This window comes from Boleophthalmus pectinirostris, unplaced genomic scaffold (genome assembly GCF_026225935.1).
Source record: "Boleophthalmus pectinirostris isolate CB_2022bp ecotype Guang Dong unplaced genomic scaffold, ASM2622593v1 HiC_scaffold_2, whole genome shotgun sequence".
NCBI lineage: Eukaryota > Metazoa > Chordata > Actinopteri > Gobiiformes > Gobiidae > Boleophthalmus > Boleophthalmus pectinirostris.
The window spans coordinates 16,907,108-16,929,612 of NW_026571152.1; the positions used below are offsets into that span (position 1 = coordinate 16,907,108).

Sequence of the window (22,505 nt, forward strand, 5' to 3'; positions counted from 1 at the left end):
AATTTCACAAATGTATGTAAAAGTGAACTATGAATGTCTTAGTTATGAAAAACACATTATGTTAAATGCATCATCTGATACAAAAGATACAAAAATTATATATATATACACTGTATATGTGTGTGTTTTTTTTGTTTTGTTTTTTTATTATTATTATTATTATTTCACAATGTACTTCCATGTTTACAATTTAGCACAATATGGAAAAATAAAGACATTTTCAGTGTGGTAAACACTGTACCAACTTTACCAAATATCAAGGACCTATGCTGATGTGCCCTGGTCCTGGAGAATTTATAAAGTTCAAATGTTAACATGGCAAATTATTAAGGCACTCTGTGTGATTTTTAAGCACTTCAGCTAATTAATGGACTAAGGTTCAAATGTATTACCCACAATTTGTAAGAATTACTATAAAAAGGGAACCTGATATTTTACAAACATTTATCAAGCTTGGACAGTTTAAGTATTGTATTATTCTGTAGCAGAGATCCAGAAAATGTTTAAAGAAGCCCTTCCAAAATTAGTTAACATGACCTACATGTATTAGTGGCATACAACAAATGGTTAACTTATTACTACAGTGTTTGACAAATGTACAGTGCAAACTAGTACAACTTTGTCAAATTTCTAGAAGACAGAAGAAAGTCCAGTTTTTGCAATGTTTACTGTCAAAACATAAAGGCATTATCCTAATCTTAGGTTCCTTCACCTCTGAACTAGGACTACTGCACAACTGAACCACTGTCAGTTCTAAAGGAGACATTTCACATTTTTCAGGCTACTTTGGGATGTAAGTGCAATAAATGTTTCATAATTTACATCAATGGCTAATTTAAATGTTTGGGGTCTGACAAACTGTGGCAGTCAAACTACATTGGGACTAGTGCCGTGCAATTTGGCCAAAAACTAAATATAGAATTATTGCACATTTTGGATGATTTTTTACAGCAGTGAGTGCTGCTTTTTCAAACAGGAGAGAAGCTAATACTACATGTTTATAGCATTCATATCGTACCATTTATTTGTACGGAGTATTGCCTACATTTACCTTTATGTAAGATCAAATATGTAAAATCAAATATTGCTTTTATTAGAATAAGTACTTCACCAATTTTTTTTATTTATTTTCTTTTTCAATTGAATCCAGATGTAGCCTGTAGATTGTTAACTGTTAATCTATCTCAGTCAATTCATTGCCGATTATTAAAACACAAATTACCCAAGCCTAATTTTGCCATATTACATTTGTGACATTGCTAAAGTTTGGACTGTAAATGCCCCACACCTACAGAGTGTAGAAAAGAGTTGATCGTGCTGAGATATTCCTCTGGATGTCTCTTGAGGTGCCCGGCATGTGTAGACTCCTCCCATCTCTTCCCGGTAACAGTGATGCCTGCCTTTGTCCAGTAGTCCACAATGCGGTCTATCGTCTCCCAGTTGCTCATTATGTCATTCTTACAGTAGAAGAACAGAGCAGGGGCTTTGACCGGAGTGTTCCAGAATACGTCTATGCCTTTGTCAAAGTAGTCCACCGTCTGACGCTTGAACAAGCTGAAGTACGCCAGGCTGGCCTGTTTGATCACAGACTCCATACGTGGGAACAACGTCCTACCCAATCCTGTGGAAGCAAGAGAGGGAGTAAAGAGAAGCAGCTATGTATAGCTAAGTTTACAATAGTGAGCAGGTCAGATGTGAGTCCCACTTTGTGTGGCACTGCAGCATTTTCAGTTCAAATCCTGCATCCCCATTTCACTGTCAGCACTATAGAAAACGTAATTTTTATTAGGAGATGCATAAAGCACTCAACAGCAACCACTGACCACACAAATCCACTTGTGAGAGAAAGTTCTCTCTCTCTCTCTCAACTTAAGACTTCTAGTGGCCTATATATATATATATATATATATATATATATATATATATATATATATATATATAATATATAGCTGCCACATGCCAAATAGGAAGTTCACATGCAGGCTCTTCCAGCTCCTATTGACCTTGGCTCCCACTAACTTACATTGGAATATTGTTATCCCTTTCTCTGTAACTGCTGATTGTAAGCCTCATCATTTTCATCTTAAAATTTTAGTATTAACCCTGCACTACATGAGCCTGGTGTCTTTTTTTTTTTGCTATCTTGTTCTTCAAAAAAATCCTATTCATAATATACGTAGAGCATGGCTCCAAATTTGCCTCTGTAACCACTAGCAAGCATCATCTGAGTGGTGCCGAACGCTGTGGGGGACGTTACACTTGCTTAGTCCACTTTTTTATACAGTCTGTGTTTTACCCACTGCAGAACAGGCCTCACTGTGAAAACTGCAAAAAAAATATGCAATGAAATATGAGAGGAAAATGTAAAAAAAACATAACATAATTAAGGTATTATGTAACATTTCTGGTTGGCGTCTGACCTGGTAGTCCTCATTTATATCAGAGATGTTAGTCTTCTGTGTGGTGTGTGACACTTTATCTCCATGGATAGTTAAAGCTATGGAGACGAGACTCACACATTTTAGCAATAAAGATACTTATAACAAAAAATATCCAAGAGAGATCAGTTTTAAGTAATACGGTGGAAAACTCAGAGCAAAGTAATAAATAACAATCTCCATGGAGACAAGCAGGTGGCAGAACCAGAAAAGTTAAGATACCTTATCTGCATTTTAATGTAAAATATAATACATCAGAATGTACAGTGGTGTGGATGAAGGTTAGTACTTCCTTGTTTTCCAAAACTAGGACACAACCCATGTTTTTGTTTTTTATGCATTTGATCATTTAATTAACACATTCATGTAAAAAAATGAGGCAAAACAAGAGCATTTGTAAAAGCTTAAAAATGCTTGATAGTGAATGGAAATGTTATTGCTTTGAACACATGAGGATCATACACACCTGTGGCCATGTGGTCCAGGGAGCCGGCCACCACACTGTCATACACCTGGCCTTTGATTCTACGGGTCAGGCTCTCATACTGCTGTATGTCCCTGGATATGTGCACCAATAGCTGGGCAAACGTGTATGCTCCGATAGAGAAGGCATGCACCAGCAGGGGACGTGATATGAACTGATCATTCTGTAAAAGGTCCAGGATCTTCCGGCTGTGGTCCAGCCCCAAACGCGGCCACAGGAAGTGAGCTACCTGCATAGAGAAACAGCAGCACTATGACTTTGGTTCACATGACACCACAACAGGGTTGTCCAAACACTCTTAGGCATAATGCCCAAATGATCATGAGTTGTATTTGACCTCACTAACAAACAGACCTGAAAACAATATACCAATACTTATTTAAGGTATGGGTCATTCCACGCCATTTCAATAAATGGCCCACGCACTTCGATCTAAAAAAAATTTGAAAAAATTATCAAATAGTCCCTTACTATCATGTACCAACCCTGTGAAGTTTTAGTAATTTTCGATCAATACTTTTTAAGTTACAGCTCATTTAGTGAGGGGAGTATGTGTCAATTACGGGCCTAAAATGCACGCCATTTTTTCTCTGCTGTTTTCACAGGTCGATATCTCAGTAAGTATCACACACACAGGGCTGAAACTGTGTAGGCTTGTAGTCCTGTACTCTGTGTTCACATAACATCTATCAAAAGTTCGGTATCTCAACTCATTGCCATTTTATATGAACTTAAAAATGAAAAAAAAAAACTTGTTTATTTCCATGGTGTACCATTTTTAGCCCCTTTTTAAACCTACTTGTAGGTGTCAGAGACACTTACATTTTTTTGAGAATCAAGATATGTACTAGGACTGTTAAAAGAAATCACTAAATGTTGAAAATTTGAAATAGGTTATGTGTGAGGGTCCTGTTAAAAACAAGAAAACGCAACATGGTCTGTAATTTATAGCATGTGGGTAGTGATAAAAAAAAAAAAATTGAATATTTTTTTCCTGAAAGACCAGAAAAAAGACCTTTCACATGGTACCAAACATATGTATTTTATGAAGCTCCTTCAATTTTTTATTGTATCTTGAACATTCGTGTTTTTGAGGTTTCGGTTAGGGTTAGGGTTCGGCACGAGTATACAGTGACCATGTACTATGTTTTATTCCAACAGCTAAGGTCGCTAAACATTTAAAAACTGAGTCAAATGGTTTGGTAATACTTTTAATGTGACAAGGTATCTGACAAGGTGACAAGTTATCTAACATCCAAGAAAACAGCTGTAGATTATTCTCATATTAAAGAAACAAACATGTTCAACAATATGTGGAAGGCACATTGATGTTCAAGACTATGCAAACGTTACAGTAGATTTTGGTGCACAAACATCTGGAAGCAGCCAAGAAGTGAGGAAACAGTTCCCCAAGAAAGTCTTATGAAGCCTTAAATGGAAAGTGTTAAGGTTGTCCATTTAAGTGAAACTGAAGGATTTGTGGGAATTTATTGCATATAAAAAATTCATAAGGGGTGGACCTATATAGTTCCAAATGCACGTTTGTTTTGAAGTTTTTTTTGTTATATATTTTAAGAGAGCCAGTACATGTTTGGATCACCATGGGACCAAAAGCCTACTCCCAAGAAATTAATAAAGTGCACAGATGACGAAGCACCTGATTCAAGTTACAAGGCCACACCCCAGTCAACATGGTCAACTGAACCATCTAAAAGCAGTCCACCAGGGAAGAAAAAGCCACCACAGTTTGAGGAGAAATCTGGTGGTCAGGGTTGTGGGGACTGTCCATGCTGCCTGGACCTCGGCAAGAAAATCAAAAAGCTTCAGAACCGACTGCAGATTTATGAAAATGTGCCTACCGATACTGCTACGAAAAAGACATGCATGTTCTGGGTTCTGGGTTTTTAGATATCTTGTAACACATCCTGTTGATTCATTCTTGTTCATTCTTCATGTTTGGAACTTTAGCTGCTGGAATAAAACATAGTACATGGTCACTGTATACTTGTGTCATTGTGTCAAATGTGAATGTTCAAGATACAATAAAAAATTGAAGGAGCTTCATAAAATACATATGTTTGGTACCATATGAAAGGCCTTTTTCTGGTCTTTCAAGAAAAAAATTATTCCAAAATTTTTTATCACTACCCGCATGCCATAAATTGCATGTGAAAAATCGAACGTTACATTTTCTTGTTTTTAACAGGACCCTCACACATAACCTATTTCAAATTTTCAACATTTAGTGATTTTTAACAGTCCTAGTACATATCTTGATTCTAAAAAAAATTCAAGGGTCTCTGACACCTACAAGTAGGTTTAAAAAGGGGCTAAAAATGGTACGCCACGGAAATGAACACTTTCTTTTTTCTTTTTTTTTTCTTTTTTAAGTTCATATAAAAAGACAATGAGTTGAGATACCAAACTTTCGATAGAGGACTACAAGCTTACAAAATTTCAGCCCTCTATGTGTGATACTTACTGAGATATCGACCTGTGAAAACAGCAGAGAAAAAATGATGCGTATTTTTGACACATACCCTCCTCATAAAATGAGCTGTAACTTAAAAAGTATTGATCGAAAATGACTAAAATTTCACAGGGTTGGTACATGATAGTAAGGGACTATTTGGTAATTTTTTCAAAATTTTTAAAAAACATGATGCGTGAGATTTTCTGGAAATTTGATGAAATAGCGTGGAATGACCCGTATGTGAGTTTGTCAAAGCTGTGTCCCTGCTTAGACATTTGACTCAGTGGCCTGGCATCTACAGAAACAATTAAGTTTTAGGGTGAGATTATCTAAATATTGGTAAAAGTGAATGTTTATTAGAAGATTTTAATAGTTACTTCATTAATATCAGCAATGCCTAATGAAGGTGACAGATTTTTGTTATAGGAATGTTTAACCTACAGGTGCATATTGACACCTTACTAGTCACAGGGAAAGGGCAACAACTGTATTACCCAGTACAGCCTTCATTATTATTCTCACAGACTAAAGGCCACTGCAGTGACCTGATCATACAAATATCAAAACAACCTGGAGAGTCCATTTAAAATCAATATTTGTATTAGAGAAACGCTAATTAATTGTGGAAAAATGCTCTAAAAATCCTCTGATCACCGCCATAACAGACTTCTGGTGTGTGTAAGTTGACTGTGCCTGACACCTATTAATGTTTACCTCAGCTTTCTTAAGGAAAGCTGAGGTAACATTATAATAGGAACAGCCCCTTACCTCACTGGTGACCACAAGCACATCCAGGCCCGTGCGAAAGTAGATGTCGCAATACCTGGCCACAGAGTGAGGCCTGGAGCCCAGCCAGGGAAGCATGAGCAGCAGGGGCCGGGGCTGCTCCTCCACAGGGCCCGGGGCTTCTCTGGGGGACGCCGCAGGGGCCAGCTCATTCACATAAAGAGTCACATTCTTGCTGAGGTACTGAGTGCTGATGCCCCTGCTCAGCATAGCACGTGGAAACATCTGTCAAAAGCCTGCTGGGACCTGCCTGCGGAGACGGGGGCTTCACTTATAAGGTTTCTATTGGGAAAAAAGACAAGTATGAAGTGCTCATGAAATCAGCGGTAGTTTGTTGATAAATAAATTGGGCACCCCCGTATAAAATGTTGAAAATCTCATGTCATGATCATCTCATGTCAAAGGCCTTAAAGAGACAGGCAATCAATTAAGGTTAAAGTACATGTGAGTCATTGTGACCAAGGCTTTACTATCTCTGTAGGGAAATTTGTCCTCTGCACTTAGCCCATCCTTCTATGCTGCCAAGGCCACCTCTCAGGAGCAGGGACCCCCCCAGATCTATAGTAGCTATATAATAGCTATATGTTTAGGACCACCTTACCTGCAGACTGGGTAGTACATTGACTAATTTGAGCTACTTGAATAACTTTTTAAATAAGTTGTACTTTTCTAGCATCATACTTTTACTCCTATAGTATTTGAGTAGTGGCAGCTAGTCAATATAGAGCGCAAGTGCACTGCACTCCCTAACTTAACTTAGATAAAAATTAATTCTAACAACTTCTTGAAACATCTTGAAAGGCACTATATAAATGCAATAATTAATAATAAATTAATGGATTATTTTTCAATATCTTCCCGGTCAGGTAACTTGAAAACTCCAAACTAAATAATTACAGTAGTTCTAGTCCTCAGGCACGCATAGCTTCTACAGCAGGAGATTTAGAAACCTCAAACCATGTTATTATAGTAGTCCTAATCCTCAGGAATCACGCACACTTTTTGTTTTTCCAAATTAACCCTTTGTGGAACTTTTATGCATTTGGTCCCCTCGAAAACCAGTGATTTTTTTTCACTAGTTTTAAAGGCAGGTGATCTATAATAATTTGGTTTGGGGTTGCTAGTAGTCTTAGTCCTCAGGTATCATGCACTCCTTTTGGATTTCCAAATTCATTCTTTGTGGGATTTTTATGATTTTTCCCCCCTTGAAATTAATGTTTCTTTCTTCCTCAAAAGAAACATTTGTGTTTCTTGCATCGCTCCTGTAGTAGTGTAGTTTTCTTGTGTCTATCCTTTGAAATACTAGATACTGTGCATTAATAATGCTTTGTTTTTCACTTAGTTTTTAACTTAAATTTATAAATTAGATGTTGCATCCCAACAACTCTTTCTTCTACTTGGTTTGGTTAATATAGTGGCAGTGTTTTTTTATAATAATAATAATAATAATAATAATAATAATAGTTGTTGTTGTTTTTCTGGGACACACCATACACAATGATGCAGGCTCAGAAGGAAGAGGGTTGCATTACAAATCGCACAATCAATAGACGGACTAAAGCAAGTCTTTTTCTCCGATTTGCTTCTGACTTTTAGACAGCAAATGCAATTACATAGATCTTTCACTTGTAGCTCACAGATAGAGCCAACGTCATCTAAACACGTCGTAAACATTTAGCACAAACTCACCCCGTATGTAACCAAGCTCATTAGACATCTTTCGTACCTGAAAATGATGCTGCTCTTGGGTCTGTTTACTTGTGCCCTTCCAAGTACTTAGCTAACAGACAAAAGTTAATATTAAGAGCTAAACAGCCGCCTGTGCCAAGTCCTCCAACAGTCCGAGCCCGAAAGGTTATGCGTCATGACGCACACTCCAACCCTCTCTTCTTCGTCTCGGAGACACTAGAGCTGATCGATTGCTGCCATCAAGTGGGGAAGAAGGGTAAAAAAAAGGATTTCAGGTAATGAACTCATTGGGGTCAGCAGAGGACAAGGGCAGTCAGTAGCTAAATGGCTCAGTTTTGTAAAATAAAATACAACTCTTGCAGTGTGTGCATGTATGATTTTAGACATACACTAATGCATAACAAACAGCGCAAGTTGTTTGTAATGTCAGGGTTTTAACAATTTACAATGTACCGCTACAAAAATGTTAATAAATAATCATCAGAAAAATACGTTTTGCAGGCAATTACTAATATTAGAATATTAGTAAGATATTATTGTAACAAAGGCTCGCTGAGGCGAGATTGAAAGGAATCTGTGAAGGCCTACGCAAATTCTGCAGTGGACATACTTTTGGATACACTATTGATTTTGGAAGTGTTGTGAAGAATGAATGGGAGTCCCAGGTGAGTACAAACTGTTCTGTTCTGTCCTGTTTATAATAAGCAGGGTGTTTATTACTGTTTAACACCAACAGTCCAAAATCTGTGGCAAAACTTACAAAACTGAAATCATACTTAGATAATATTTCATATATAAACATGAATGTGTCAAGTCTGAATCAAATCCATGAAAGTTAAGTTCAATTTTTATCCTGAAATCTGCCAGTTTCCCATGGAATGGCCCTACATACATTCTATGGCCAAATGACGAGTATGGAATATTATTTCTGTTATAGCAGGTGATCTGTTGGAGACACAGAGCTCATTTTGGGCTTAATTTGAAGTTGACAAATTGGGTTTTCTATTTAATTTTATTTATTTTATTTAAGACATTTTATAAAGTTCATTAAAACATAACTGGAGTTGTGTTTTCATTCACACATGTTTGCATAATACTTTATTATAAGTCTGTCTACATCACAAAAGCTCAAAATACTCTGTTGCACCTTGTGAAGTCATGAAGTGATAGTTTTCAAGTTAACAGCTATTTTTTTACTTTTAGTTCAGAGATTGGCAATTCCAGAACTGAAATCATCTAAATTAATTTAGCAGAAGTGTATGGAGTTTAAAAGCAGTGTGGAGCACAGACGAACTGTGCTTGTCTGTTAAACATGTCAAACAAAATGGAACAACATTATAACAGATAAGAAAATAACATAATATGTGCCCCTTAACGTCTCCAGTGGCAAAAAAGGTTAGCATACTAACTTACTGCATGGTGACAGCACAGGAAAGCAGGGTCCATCCGTGATAAAGGAGCTGGAAGTGGACAATGCCAGGCCAATGCCAAGCCAAACACATGAGCTCACACTCACGGTGTAAAGTCAATGGGCAAATGGTGTGTGTTTGGACAAGTGATCCTTCAACAAGAGGCAGTCAGTGGGAGGCCGAGTGTCCAGAGGGGAGAGGGGACAGAGGAGATAGAAGGGGACCAAGCTGCACAAGCAAAAGAAGACAACCACATGCACAAGCAGAGAGCAAAGCTGTTGCTGTTAAGTGAGAGGGGTGCCTACACTTTTTATGTAAATCTGGCATTTCTAGAATCAACAATCACTATTAATAAAAAAGCAAGATAGATAAGTTTAATAGTCTAAGCAAAGCAATAACAGCTTTATGGAGACTAACTGGTGGTGGACCCCTATGAGAAAAGTTGCCCCTTTAATATCTATCTGTTAGTATCATAATGAAAATAGCCATGCTGCTAATTTGTTATTTTACTGTTGCCAGCAGAATTATATAATATTTTTGTTATAAACATCAAATACTGACAGAAAAAATTCTAAATATTAAAAGTCCTGTACCCAATTTTATTTAAAATTTTCCCATGTGTTTGAGCAAAATTCATCTTGGTTCAGTACAGATATATCCTGTAAGGAACTCTTGAGGTCAAAATAAGTCTGCTGTGTGCTTTCTAAATAGAGAACAGTTTATTGTCAGATAATCAGGAAGTGCAAATTAGTATGCTAGTTGTTGTTGGCTTTACCGTCATGGCAAAACTCCATTCTGGCCCATGAAAGCTGTGATAAGCTCACATTTTGAACTTAAACTTAAACTTAGATTTAGCAGAGGTCAGTGAGAGCTTCATATGTAGTATTTTCTAAGTGGACCGTTGTCTATTTTAGAATTGTACTGGGGAATTGAATTAGGCCACGCGACGGCTGGATTTCCCCCACTGATTAAACACAGCATATCCTACCCTGACCGAGGCAAAAGCAAATGAAGGAATGCAGGAATTTAACCAACAACCTCCACCAGTCACACGTGGGTTACACTCAAGTATAAATAAATGGTGTTTGTAAAAGAATAGTATTGCTGCATTCTGTCCAGTAGCTTTACTTGTTTTAAGGATTCATGATCACAATGTTAATAATATTGACTGAATATTGACAGTAATGCACTTAAAGGTTCACCATGTAGTTTGCCTGTACACTATACCACAGACAGTGTCTTAAAGAATATATTTAGTTATAGAATACTGACCTGTATTAAAATGTATTTTGTAATGTATTCTGACACATTGGCCAGTCAGAGTACTGTATTCTGAATACTTAGAATTCTTTTACATCGAGTTGCATTTAAATTAAAGTGTACAGATGAAACATAGAACTTATAGTGTTAGTAGCCTATTAACAGCGTTATATTTCTTTTACTGTTTTTAAAGCATTTATCACTAACTGAAGATGGAAAAAAATACACATGCACTCACAACAAGAACTGTGTTTTTCTCATTGATTCTGTGCAGTCTGAAGCCTAAGTTACATGATCAAATACCATAATGTATTCCTTTAATTTTAGAAAACTAACTGTATTCTGAATACCGCCAAATGGTATTGTAACTGTAACTAGAATACAGTTACTCAAAAATACATATCACTAGTACATGTATTCAGGTGCTTCCCAGCAGTGACCACTGAACAAGAGAATGACTGAATTATGGACTCCTAAAGCTCTATGAAAAAAGTTGTCTAGCCCAAGCTGCACAATATATGACCCATAATGATTGTTCTTTCTCTCGTGGCTGCGCAGTATGCCCTCTGGAGACTGCTCCTTCTTGATTGTTTGCTCCAAACTACTGCACCACTTGTAAATCACAGGAAAGCCTTTTACATTGATCTACCGCACTGACGAACCCACACGGCTGCGTGTCCTGACACATTTTATGCACTCTCCTATGCTCCCTCTGCCTCTCTCTACTCCACGCTCTCCATTCGACGTTTGAACCAGTGCTTCCCATCCTCATGAACAGAACTGCGTATATAGCCTAGCCTGTCTGGTCGGTGCAGCCATGGAGCACAGTGGGTGAGGGGGAAAGGAGGAGGGGTCTGTCCCATGTGTGGACTGTCTAACACCAGATAGAGAGAGGGACCAGTGGAATGCAACACAAATGTGCACTGGAGAGATTGGACTGCTGATGGAATTGAGAGCACAGCAGAGAAGATGTTACGACTATGCAGGAGAATATGTGAGTGTCCTCTTTTATCTTCTGTTTAAAATATGCATTGCCTGTTCTTTGAAGCCAGCAAGCTCTGACAATAAAACCACCAAATGCTCTCATGCTCTCATCTCATCTTATATCATGTTTATCCTGTGCTAATTTTGTACAAGGAAACATCAGTGTATGCAGTAGCTTTCACACCAGATGCCTGTCCATTCGAAGATGAGTTGGTACTGTGAAGTCTAACTATGTGTTAGCCCTGCATCATTGGTTCTTCATTGTCATTGCTGTTACATCATTGGCCCCGTTGAGTGCTGCTACATTACTGGGTATTGTTAGCAGGGCAGTAGACCCATGTGAGTCTTCTTGCCCTGGCCCCCCAAATTTCTGTTGGCAAGCCTGCCTGTTAGTGCTTTTATTCATGTGTCATTGTCATGTCATTGATCCAAAATAGTTAGTGATGTTACAATATTACTGCATCAGTCAGGTATGTTGAGTAATTGGGCCATATTACTGTCAGTGGTGGGACTCCATTAGTCCAATGTTGTCAGTATTGTTACACCCCTGGTCCAGTACTGTCACGTAATTTCTTCATAAAGGTCAGTGCTTTTGCTGCTCTGTTACACCATTGGTTCTTCACGCTCAGTGCTGTTACACTGTTGGTCCCTAACAATCAGAGCTGTTTTCCTACTGGTTCATACTAATCAGTGCAGTGACATTATTGTTCCATAACTCTCAGCTCTATTAAATCATTGGGTCATAAATGTCAATGCTGTTACACCATTGGTCCATAACTGTCAGTACTGTTACATCATTGGTCCATAACTGTCAGTACTGTTACATCATTGGTCCATAACTGTCAGTACTGTTACACCATTAGTCCATAACTGTCAGTACTGTTACATCATTGGTCCATAACTGTCAGTACTGTTACACCATTAGTCCATAAGTGTCAGAGCTGTTACAGCATTGGTCCATAACTGTCAGTACTGTTACATCATTGGTTCATAAGTGTCAGTACTGTTACACCATTAATCCATAACTGTCAGTACTGTTACATTATTGGTTTATAAGTGTCAGAGCTGTTACATCATTGGTCCATAAGTGTCAGAGCTGTTACATCATTGGTCCATAACTGTCAGTACTGTTAAGCCAATGGTTCAGTTTTCACAGTGCTACTAGATCATTGGTTTATCACTATCAATGTTGTGTTATTTGGGAGGAGTGCAATATTGGGAGAGTACAATAGGAACTGTATTTTAAGGCCAGTTTGTGTGCTATGTGGTTGTGAATATGTTTAATGCGTTTTTTTGTGTGTGGATTGCATATCCCTCGGTTAGTAGACAGTGCATTGTTCTTGTACTTGGATGGGAGACCACTGGGAAATTCAGGCTCCACAGTGGGAAGCCAGATGCAAAAACTGTTGTTGTGTCCTTAGGCAAAGCACTTCACCTACACTGACTAGTATAACAGTGGTGTGTGCGTGATGGTGGTGGTCGGAGGGACCAATGGCACAGGTTGGCAGTCGTGCTTTCGTCAGTCTGCCCCAGGGCAGCTGTGGCCACAACAATAGCTTATAACCACCAGGTTTGGAGTGAATGAATAATGATCTGTAAAGTGTTTTTGTGACATAGTGTATGCCTGTGAAAACCGCAATATCATTAAAAACTTACTTACCTACTTGCTGTCAGCGCTGTTACACCATTGGTCCATTACTGTCAGTACTGTTATACCAATCCGTCGGTACTGTTACTCCATTGTTCCATAACTGTCAATATTGCAAAATTTTTTTGCTCATAAATGTCAGTGTTGTTATGGCATTATTGGTCATTGCCATTCTATGCCATACCTGTCTTAATAATATTTAATTTTGGATCTGTTTTTTGCAGATCACCTGGCATTTGAAACGCTCTCAATCCTCCAAGTCCAAGTTCAAGTTCCAAGCATAATGTGACTTGAAAGTCTTAACACCGCCATGATGTTTTTATGGATCTTTTATGTTTCCATGCCCTTTATCTTCTGTAGTTCTCTCCATGTGTTGGCAATACCTGGAGAAGGCCACTTGGGAAATGGTTTGTCTTCATATCATACAGTGAAAAGGAGTTTACTGGAATTACTTCTGCAATGGTCAGCAGCACCGGAGGACAACCAAGGAGTCCTAGGTGAATACACAGAAACGGAATATGTCCAGGAGAGTTCTGAGATGCCTGGCGATGTCCAGACAATAAGATCTTCACAGGAGCAGACATTCAAATATGAGATACATGGAAGTACTACAGAACATGGAGAGGAACAACCAACTTCTAAAACATGGAATGAATCTGTTGTCAGCACAGGTGTGGATCTACTTGTGTCAGCTGGGACTCCAGCTACACCCACCAAGAGCTGGGAATGGACATCTCCTGCAACTAAACAGGACCATAGCCTGGAGAGTGGCATGAGCATTACAAGTAGTGAAGGTAGGATTGGGTGTAGTCTGTCTCCATATAATAGAATTCTATGGTATTTCAAGTGGTGCAACATCACAAAGTAAAAGTATTAAAGTACTGTATTTAAGTATACATTTTTACATACATTTTAAATGTCTACTTTACTTAAGTACATTTTGAACTGGATACTTTTGACTTCACTACATCTTAGTGCAGGTATCTGTACTTTCTACTCTACTACATTAACAGGACTGAAAAGTAAAAGTATTTTTATTATTGCGTGAGCCTTGTTGAAAAAGCCTGAAGCTCTATTTTTAACACATTTGTAGTTTGAGCCCAAAAAAATACAAAGAAAAGCTAGAAAAAAATGACTGACTCAGTTGTTTCTACTGGACAAAACTCAGCACAAATCTTATATCAAAACAAAACATTTACAGCCTAAAATCTGTGCAAGACCTTTACTTTTTGCTCTTTACATTTTCAAAAGGGTACTTATTCCACCATATTTCTTGTGAGCTATTCTGATTTGATATTGAATGGCTACTTCTAAGATGGATAAAATTAACTTTAGAAATTGTGGAAATAGTATAACATACAGTATACATGTGGCACTGCACATTTTGGGTCTTTATCTGTGGGTGTTGCCACAGCAAACCACTTGTTTTGGGTTTGGTTTATATTGAATGCATTTCCTGACGCATGACTAGATATACTAGACTGAATAGACAATGACAGTATGTGCCAGAGTGAGTCAAACACAAAGAAAGCCATTACCAACAACATAAGACTATATGATCAACATCAGAATGATCAGAATGTTTCACAGTATATGACATGACATTTAACATTATTAGTGCAGCATATATGCATAGTGATTTTGATTACATATTTCATAGCACTGATATTGCTCAAATCCAAATCATACAATACATCATATATAATACACTACCAGTCAAAAGTTTGGACTCACCATCTTATTCAGTGTTTTGTTTAGTTTTTTCCTATGTGTTTACTTTGTAGATTTGATGTAGATACAGATGACATCAAATATATGAAGTAAGATGTATGGAATTATGTGGCTAAATATATTTATATTTTAACACAAATCCTCAAATTAGCCACCTTATGCTTTGTCGAAAAATATTTAGTAGCTATTTCATTTTCTTTCTTTACAAAAAAAAATCTTGCTTCATAAATTTGATGTCTTGTTTTATTTAAAATGTAGAAAGTGGTAAGAAAAACAGAAAAAAAAAAAAAAAAAAAAAACATTGAATGAAGGAGTGTGTCCAAACAAAAAAACAATGATGGAGATGAGGAGATTTGATTTTTAGTGTTTTTTGACACTATGCAAATGCATGTTGAGAAGATAGTGCCTGCAATTCACACAAAACAAATTATTTCCACCTTTACCCTCGCAGTGCATTCTCTTAAGTGCTAGCCAAACACACTGCCCTGTCACTGACCTGCCAAGTGTCCACAAAGACTGTTGGATTAGCACCAGTCTGCCACAATGAGTCTCTATTGACTCACACACTAGGCTACCGGAGGAGTAAACTCTATATTTGGTGTAATAGTCAAATATCATGGTACGGAATAAGGTTGAGTTTAGGGGGTAATAATCTTGCTTTTTTATTCAACCCCCAGGAAGCGCACTTGGCAACTAGAACCATTTTCACCCCTTTTAACCACATTTGGTCTAAAAAATAATGCTTTTTTTTTTTTCTAACCAAACTTTACTGTAAAAATGGGGCAAAACAAGAAAATAAGGTATTTTTAGATTACCCTTCTTCTTTTCAGTGATTTAATATTTAACTTCAAAGGCTTTTTCTTATAAAACACAACATTAACATTAAAGGCATAGGGTTATGTGAATGAAGTTTCAGGTAGGAAAAAAGCTGGTTATATAATATTGACTGCAAAAACCGCAAGACACAAAGTTCTCCATCTGTCAGAAATGTGCAGATTTTGAAAGTAAAATGTAAAAAAAGGTACTGTACATTTTATTAATAATTTCCCTTGTTCCCTGGTCTTGGTTTACTCTCTGTTAAGTTTTTATTTTGACACAGTTTTAATTAACTAATATTCTACTTGCACCTTAAATTCCATCCATCCATTTTCGTCCGCTTATCTGGGGCCGGGTCGCGGGGGCAGCAGCCTAAGCAGGGACTCCCAGACTTCCTTCACCCCAGACACGTCCTCCAGCTCCTCCGGGGGAACCCCGAAACGTTCCCAGGCCAGCCGAGAGACATAGTCCCTCCAGCGTGTCCTGGGTCTTCCCCGGGGCCTCCTCCCGGTGAGACATGCCCGGAACACCTCCCGAGGGAGGCGCCCAGGAGGCATCCGGAACAGATGCCTGAGCCACCTCAACTGGCTCCTCTCAACGTGGAGGAGCAGCGGCTCTACTCCGAGCTCCTCCCGTGTGACTGAGCTCCTCACCCTATCTCTAAGGGAGCGCCCAGCCACCCTGCAAAGGAAACTCATTTCGAGCGCTTGTATCCGCGATCTCGTCCTTTCAGTCATTACCCAGAGCTCATGACCGTAGGTGAGAGTAGGAACAAAGACTGACCGGTAAATCGAGAGCTTCGCCTTTCGGCTCAGCTCCCTCTTCACCACAACAGTCCGATACAGCGACTGCATCACTGCCGATTATATATTACAATATTACAATATTGCTATAATATTATCAAATACAAAACACGTTACTTATTGTTCTCACATAGTGCAGCCTTGAAAAAAACTCACACAATTCCAATGAGATTCTAACCAGGTACCCTCTGGTTGCTGGGTGACCACTTAACTCACTGTGCCACCATCTTCCTCTTTTATGAAGAAAACATATTACATAGTTATTACCTTACAAATGAATTCAGATGATTGTTCTCTGTTGTATACCCTCTTGTTGCTGGGTGACCACTTACCTCACTGTACCACCATCTTCCACTCTTACAAGTAGAAACATATTATATTGTTATTATCACATTATAATTGAGCTCAGACGATTGATTCTTTGACGTATTAGCCTCATGGTAATTCTGATTAAATATTGAAGGTGGCATTAGCAGGTCACATTCAATAATAGTCCTCCAGTTAAAATGAGAACATGCAGTGAGGTCGATACATGCTAATCAACAGCCTCTCTCTCTCTCTGTCTGTGTGTGTGACCCACTTACAAGCCCCCTGCTACAGCCCTGCTCTCTTTTATTATGGATTCACTCACACAGCTCGCTTGTGTCACTTGTCTATTTTTGGACTAGCAAACCAGGGTGCTCACTAATACCACTATGGGTTATGTTGGGCATCAAAATTGAAAAAGAGAGATGTTTTGAGGCATTTTATTCCATTCTAAATACAGAAGGTGCATTGTATAACTTTTCAGGTGAAGGGCCCGCCACCTGCTGTTCTCAATGTTTCACAGTATGACATTAAACCTAACTTCATCATGGAGACCAAACCAGACCAAGTTCAGTCAGAATACCTGTTTTTCTAGGTATTTAAAAGTAATAAAACTACATGTAATTGAATAAATGCAAGGTAGATTTGTTTAATGTCATACTGTGGAACATTTGAAGCTGAGCAATGCCGTATCCATAGAAACAAGCAGATGACAGACCCCCAAACGAAAAGTTACATAGTGAACCTTTAACATAGAGAAGGCATAGGTGTGTTGCTCTGTTATTTCTTTGTATCAATATAAGTTTGTGTTCAAGTACATACTGCCATTGTGTCCTCGAGCAAGACACATCCATATTGCCTACTCTGTGTACAACTGGGTGCAAATGTTGACGAACCAGAAAGTTTAAAGGTGCAGTATGTACATTTTCAAGAGTAGGAACCTCTAACTGCTTCTGTGGAGTTATTGCCTCCTCTGGGATATTACGAACTAACTATGACATTGACCATATCTGTTTATCTTTCACTTTATTCAGTTACAGGTGTTTTAGTGCTTAAAAATAAAAACTACCCTGAAAAACAAGCATCCTTACTATGAGAGGGTTACCGCTCCACAGATCTGACTCTGCTTGGTGGTAGGATATCACCTGTTGGTATTCATGGAGACAGATACATCTACTGTCATATGTGGAACGTTCCAAAGCAGGCAGGGAAACATCTCCACAGAGACAAGGAAGAATCAGATTTTATATAACACCAAGGTCACATAGTGCATCTTTAAGGTTGAGATAAGGTCCACATTATTCTGCTGCAATTATTCAATCACACTACAAAGTCTACACTGTACCTATCCTTCATTTAATTTGAGCACTTTTAATGTTTTGTCATTTCATCTCCACTAACTTACTTGAATTCACGTTTTTCTCTTTGTTACAGATGCATCCAGTGACTTCCAGAACACCACTATAGCTACCTGCCGATCATCCAACTATACAGATGACTCACCCCAAACATCAGACCCCCTCCACCTCTCCCTGCCTCTCAGCCTTAGCCTCTTCGTCCCCCTGTACTCCGACTGGAACTCCGCCCTGGCTACGTGGGGTCTGGCCTGGGAAGCACACGTCTACGGCTTGGGGTCTATCTTCAGCGCCATCGGCCTGGTTTCGTTCATTTGCATATTAGCTTTGCCGTTGCGATGTCCTCCTGGAATCCTCTATTTTGCTTTACTACATTTTTTCCTCCTCTCATTCACTGGTGCACAAGCTTTTGTTCTGATTTACGACGCGTACAGTTTTCAAGATCGCCTTCCACCACTAGCTTTGCTGCCAGTGAGTGCGCTACCATATCCGTGTTTAATACTAGCATTTTCCTCTACGTTTATTCTTCTGTCTTTACGATCAAACCTGCAAATTTCTCTTCCGATGGCAATATCCCCATCATTTTCCGCGCTACCCAAACCATGCTTTTTGGTTTCAATGTCTGTTCTCCATTTTGGGCTGTCACTAGGTTGCGTTGGCATACTTGAACTTTTTCCGAAACTTCCAACTATAATTCTACTGATTCCTCAAGGATTCTTTGTGTGTCTTTCAATTTTTTCATCTTTTTCATATTTTGTTTTCTACTGCCTGGTACAAGTTGATAGCAAGCACATTTACAGACTAAATGACAATGGCGAGAGTGGGGGTTCTCCTGAGGTAATTCGACCACCGAGATGCCCGTTTGCCCAAATGGAAGACTGGCAAAGAGCCGTACGATCGGGTCTAGCTGCGGCGATATTTTTGCTAAGTTGCGGAGGCTTGCAACTTTACGCTATCTTGCATTCACTCGGATATGGTGGGTACGATTACATAGGTTTCTACCCATGGCCTTGGTGGGGCTTCCAATTGGGTTGCCGAATTGCTGAGATTGGGGTATGCCTAGGGTTGGTGCTAATTGGGACACCACCTGTATTTTGTAAGAATTCAACCAAAACCCTTATCAAACCTCAAATGGGATCTTGGAGTCGGCTTTCACCTACACGAGAGTTAGAGTTAGCATCGGAAGGTGGCATCCTGTCCTCTCGTGAGTCTTGGGATCAAAATAAAATGCAAGATATCGGCAAAGAAAAGATGGACACTCTACCGCTTTGCCTGATAGATTCTCCTGGAAATGGGTTGGAATGTGCCCAAAGATCTAACCAAACAGTAGACCAACCACTACTTACGAAACAAAGTTCGTCATCCAAGCTTAAAATCGAAACTAACCCAACTTCTATGAATAAACTTGATTCAACCGTAGACCTACGTCCCCCATCGCCAATAAACCTATCCCGAAGCATTGATCAAGCATTGTACAGTGAATCCCTGTTTTCTCATAGCATATTCGAATGGCCAAGGCTTTTCCAAACCTCTTCAAATCTTTCTTTAAATCACCAGGCAAAATCTAGTTTGGTTGAGAATGGTCTATACCGCACAGCTTCTTGTAAAGATATGGAACAAGATATGCAAGCACAAAACAACCAATTACCAAAGCGATCGGAGTGGAAAGGAAGCATCAACGGGTCAACGCAAGAACTGTGCCAAAAGCCAAAGGAGATTGTGAAAGTGCGATCTCATTCGTGGGCCAATAGGGGGCACAATTTCACTCACAGCAGTCTACCCAGAGCAATCACGCATTTGTCGCATTATAAAAGGTTTCGGACTCTGAGCACAGCATCCCAGGACAGTAAGAGCTCCGTTAGGCTGGCTGGGACTAAACAGTTGAGTGAAAGTAAGCAGTTAGAATGGGATATGGCTGTGCAGGCAGAATTTGTCAATGTGTGTAAGCAGATAGATGCTCTGAGCGTGTGCAGTGACACTATTGATCTGTAGATTGGCGAGAGAAAGCAGAGTCTAATGTTAAAGTGCCTATGACAGGTAAGACTACTCATTTGACTAAAACATACTTAAAGGTGCATTGTGCAACTTTTCTGGTGTAGGGTCCATCACCTGCTTGTCACCATGGAGATGTCATTTTGGTCTAGAATGTTCCACAGTAGATATTAAACCTATCTATCTCAAGGGAGACAACTAAAGGCCACATTACAGGTTAGATCCATAGAAACAAGTAGGTGATGGACCCCTAACCAAAAAGTTACACTGTGCACCTTTAAGATCATATAATTAAGATTTAAAAAAAAAAAAAAACAAAAAACATAAATAATTAAATAAAATTCTTTTTCAGAGTTTGGCCAATATTTTTTAGGTTTATAATTCTACTTCTTAATTGGAAATCACAACATCACACAAAAAAATTCCATAACTGCAACCATGAAGTACACTGGCCCAAATCTCATCTAATGCACACAGAGATTACTTGACAAATAAAAATATAAGAAAACATCTTTATTTGTTGAAATCATGTTTAAAGTGTCAGAAAAATGTGGTTCTTGTGTAAAATGCTGGAACGTTAGCACAGAATTCTCCATAGTGTAGTCTCTAAAATAGAACTTGCCACTTCCTGTAATTTTCAACGTATTTTTCAAATTTTCTTTACAAATCGCATCTTGATTGGTGTAAAACTATCATTTATATTTAGAAGTCAAATTTATGTCAAAATTAGAGAATCTTAAAAACCGGTCATACACACTTTAATTTATCTTTTTATGCATGTGTTCTAACGCAGTGGTTTTCAAACACTGATAGGGTATGGTAATTCTTGTGGTTAGTGCTGGACTATAAAGCAATTAAATCGAAACAGCAATTTAAGTTGGTGCAAACGGTCAAATTGCAAAGGCTGCAGTTATTTAAATAATAGAAAGTCTACGGCAAAGAACAAAATCTCTACAAACATGTTTTGAAATGCATGAATTGTTGTATCACTTCATATTTCAGTCTTTTCAGTCTTGTCACAGAAATGCTAAAACTTCTGGAGTTGTTTACCATATCCTCTCTGAACAGAATACTACTTTTTAAACATAATATACTGCACATCTATTGCAATCTCAATACTTTTACTTATACCAGTACCTTTATAATTAAGAACTTGGTTTGTTAATATTGTCTAATCTTTTTTTTTTTTCTCTTTGACTCATGTAAGCCTTGTTTAGATAAGAAAGTATGGAATTTTAAAATATTGTCAAGAATATATTTTTAGTTGCTGAGATAAGTTTGAGGATCACTGATGTATAATTCTCTCTATTTTCAGTAGGCTATCTGTAAAACAGTAAATGTTTAATTATATTGGTTGTATGTAAATGTTTTGCATAATGAGGATACATGCATTATATTGTTATTTAAAATTTTACTTAAAACAATATATTTACTTTTGCAGTTGAATTGTTGCATACAGTATTTCGGTATGTATCGGCTGTATTATCTGAACTTGACTGCCCTCTAGTGGCTCAAAAATAATATGATCCAGATGCACCACTTGAATAACATTGAAAAAAGTCATATTACAATATAATAATAACATAAAACTTATAGAACAATGTGGACCATGCAGTGCACAGTTTTGTTTGTGTGAAACAAAGTAGCTCATTGGTCACCTATCATTTACAAACAAAATGACAGTTTCCTGCCCTCAAATCAACAGAGTTTAGTATTTCGTTCATTGATTCTGCAGAAATTTGCAATGTTTTTCATTCCTTTGTGATATTTTTTTTCTTATAAGCAGCCATATGGAGCTCAGTGGTGAAAGTCCGCTTTTGGTTCCATTCTGGAAGAGATTTCTCATTCGTTTTCCTCATAGACTTTTAAAAAAAATTATAATATTAAAAGTTTGAAAGCTTGTTCAGGGCAGCTATAGTTTTATTTAAAATCTGTTTGTAAAACTTTATAAATTGCAAAGTTATTAAAATATTTTACCAAATCTTGCTTTTTAAACTGCCTTGTTAAAACAACACTGTCATGGATATTAGTTACCACGTAGCTGGTTAGTCTCCGTAAGTCATTTGTCTCTTAATATTTGAGTTTTTGGAAAAGTCTATGGGAAATATTGAAAATTTATTTCTAATGCGAACTTCACAGCTCCATTTATTTTGATATGGACGATCCATGCATGTCCCTGATTGGTTTATCCACCTGTCAATCATGGTAATATGAACTGGGGGAAATTCACCAGACCAGACTCACATCTTCGCAGAGTTTAGAAGAAATGTGTATTCTGGGTCCCAGGCAAATACACATCCATCATAAACAAAAACAAAAAACATTATGACA

At 38.1% G+C, this 22,505-nt stretch overlaps 2 protein-coding genes across 4 annotated transcripts; one reads left to right on the plus strand and one right to left on the minus strand.

Annotated features, from left to right (window-relative positions):
- Positions 1 to 104: 104 nt before the first annotated feature.
- On the minus strand, positions 105 to 9,333 carry si:dkey-5i3.5 (uncharacterized protein LOC565091 homolog). Of its 3 annotated transcripts, none has more exons than XM_020932178.2 (5): positions 9,284 to 9,333; positions 7,908 to 8,103; positions 6,164 to 6,431; positions 2,905 to 3,151; positions 105 to 1,621 (listed from the first exon to the last, which is right to left on the minus strand). In XM_020932178.2, exons 3-5 carry the CDS (start codon positions 6,404 to 6,406, stop codon positions 1,260 to 1,262), a joined length of 852 nt encoding a protein of 283 aa, XP_020787837.1. In that variant the 5' UTR covers positions 6,407 to 6,431; positions 7,908 to 8,103; positions 9,284 to 9,333; the 3' UTR covers positions 105 to 1,259. The 3 variants fall into 3 exon arrangements, with proteins under 3 accessions (XP_020787837.1, XP_020787835.1, XP_020787833.1); XM_020932176.2 differs by having other exon boundaries at positions 6,164 to 6,463; positions 7,871 to 8,103; positions 9,284 to 9,331; XM_020932174.2 differs by having other exon boundaries at positions 6,164 to 6,463; positions 9,284 to 9,328.
- Positions 9,334 to 12,992: 3,659 nt separating this feature from the next.
- Positions 12,993 to 20,174, plus strand: prrt4a (proline rich transmembrane protein 4a). The gene is made up of 3 exons (XM_055155852.1): positions 12,993 to 13,023; positions 13,843 to 13,965; positions 18,262 to 20,174. The coding sequence occupies exons 1-3, from the start codon at positions 12,993 to 12,995 to the stop codon at positions 20,172 to 20,174; spliced, it is 2,067 nt and encodes a 688-aa protein (XP_055011827.1).
- Positions 20,175 to 22,505: the final 2,331 nt, after the last annotated feature.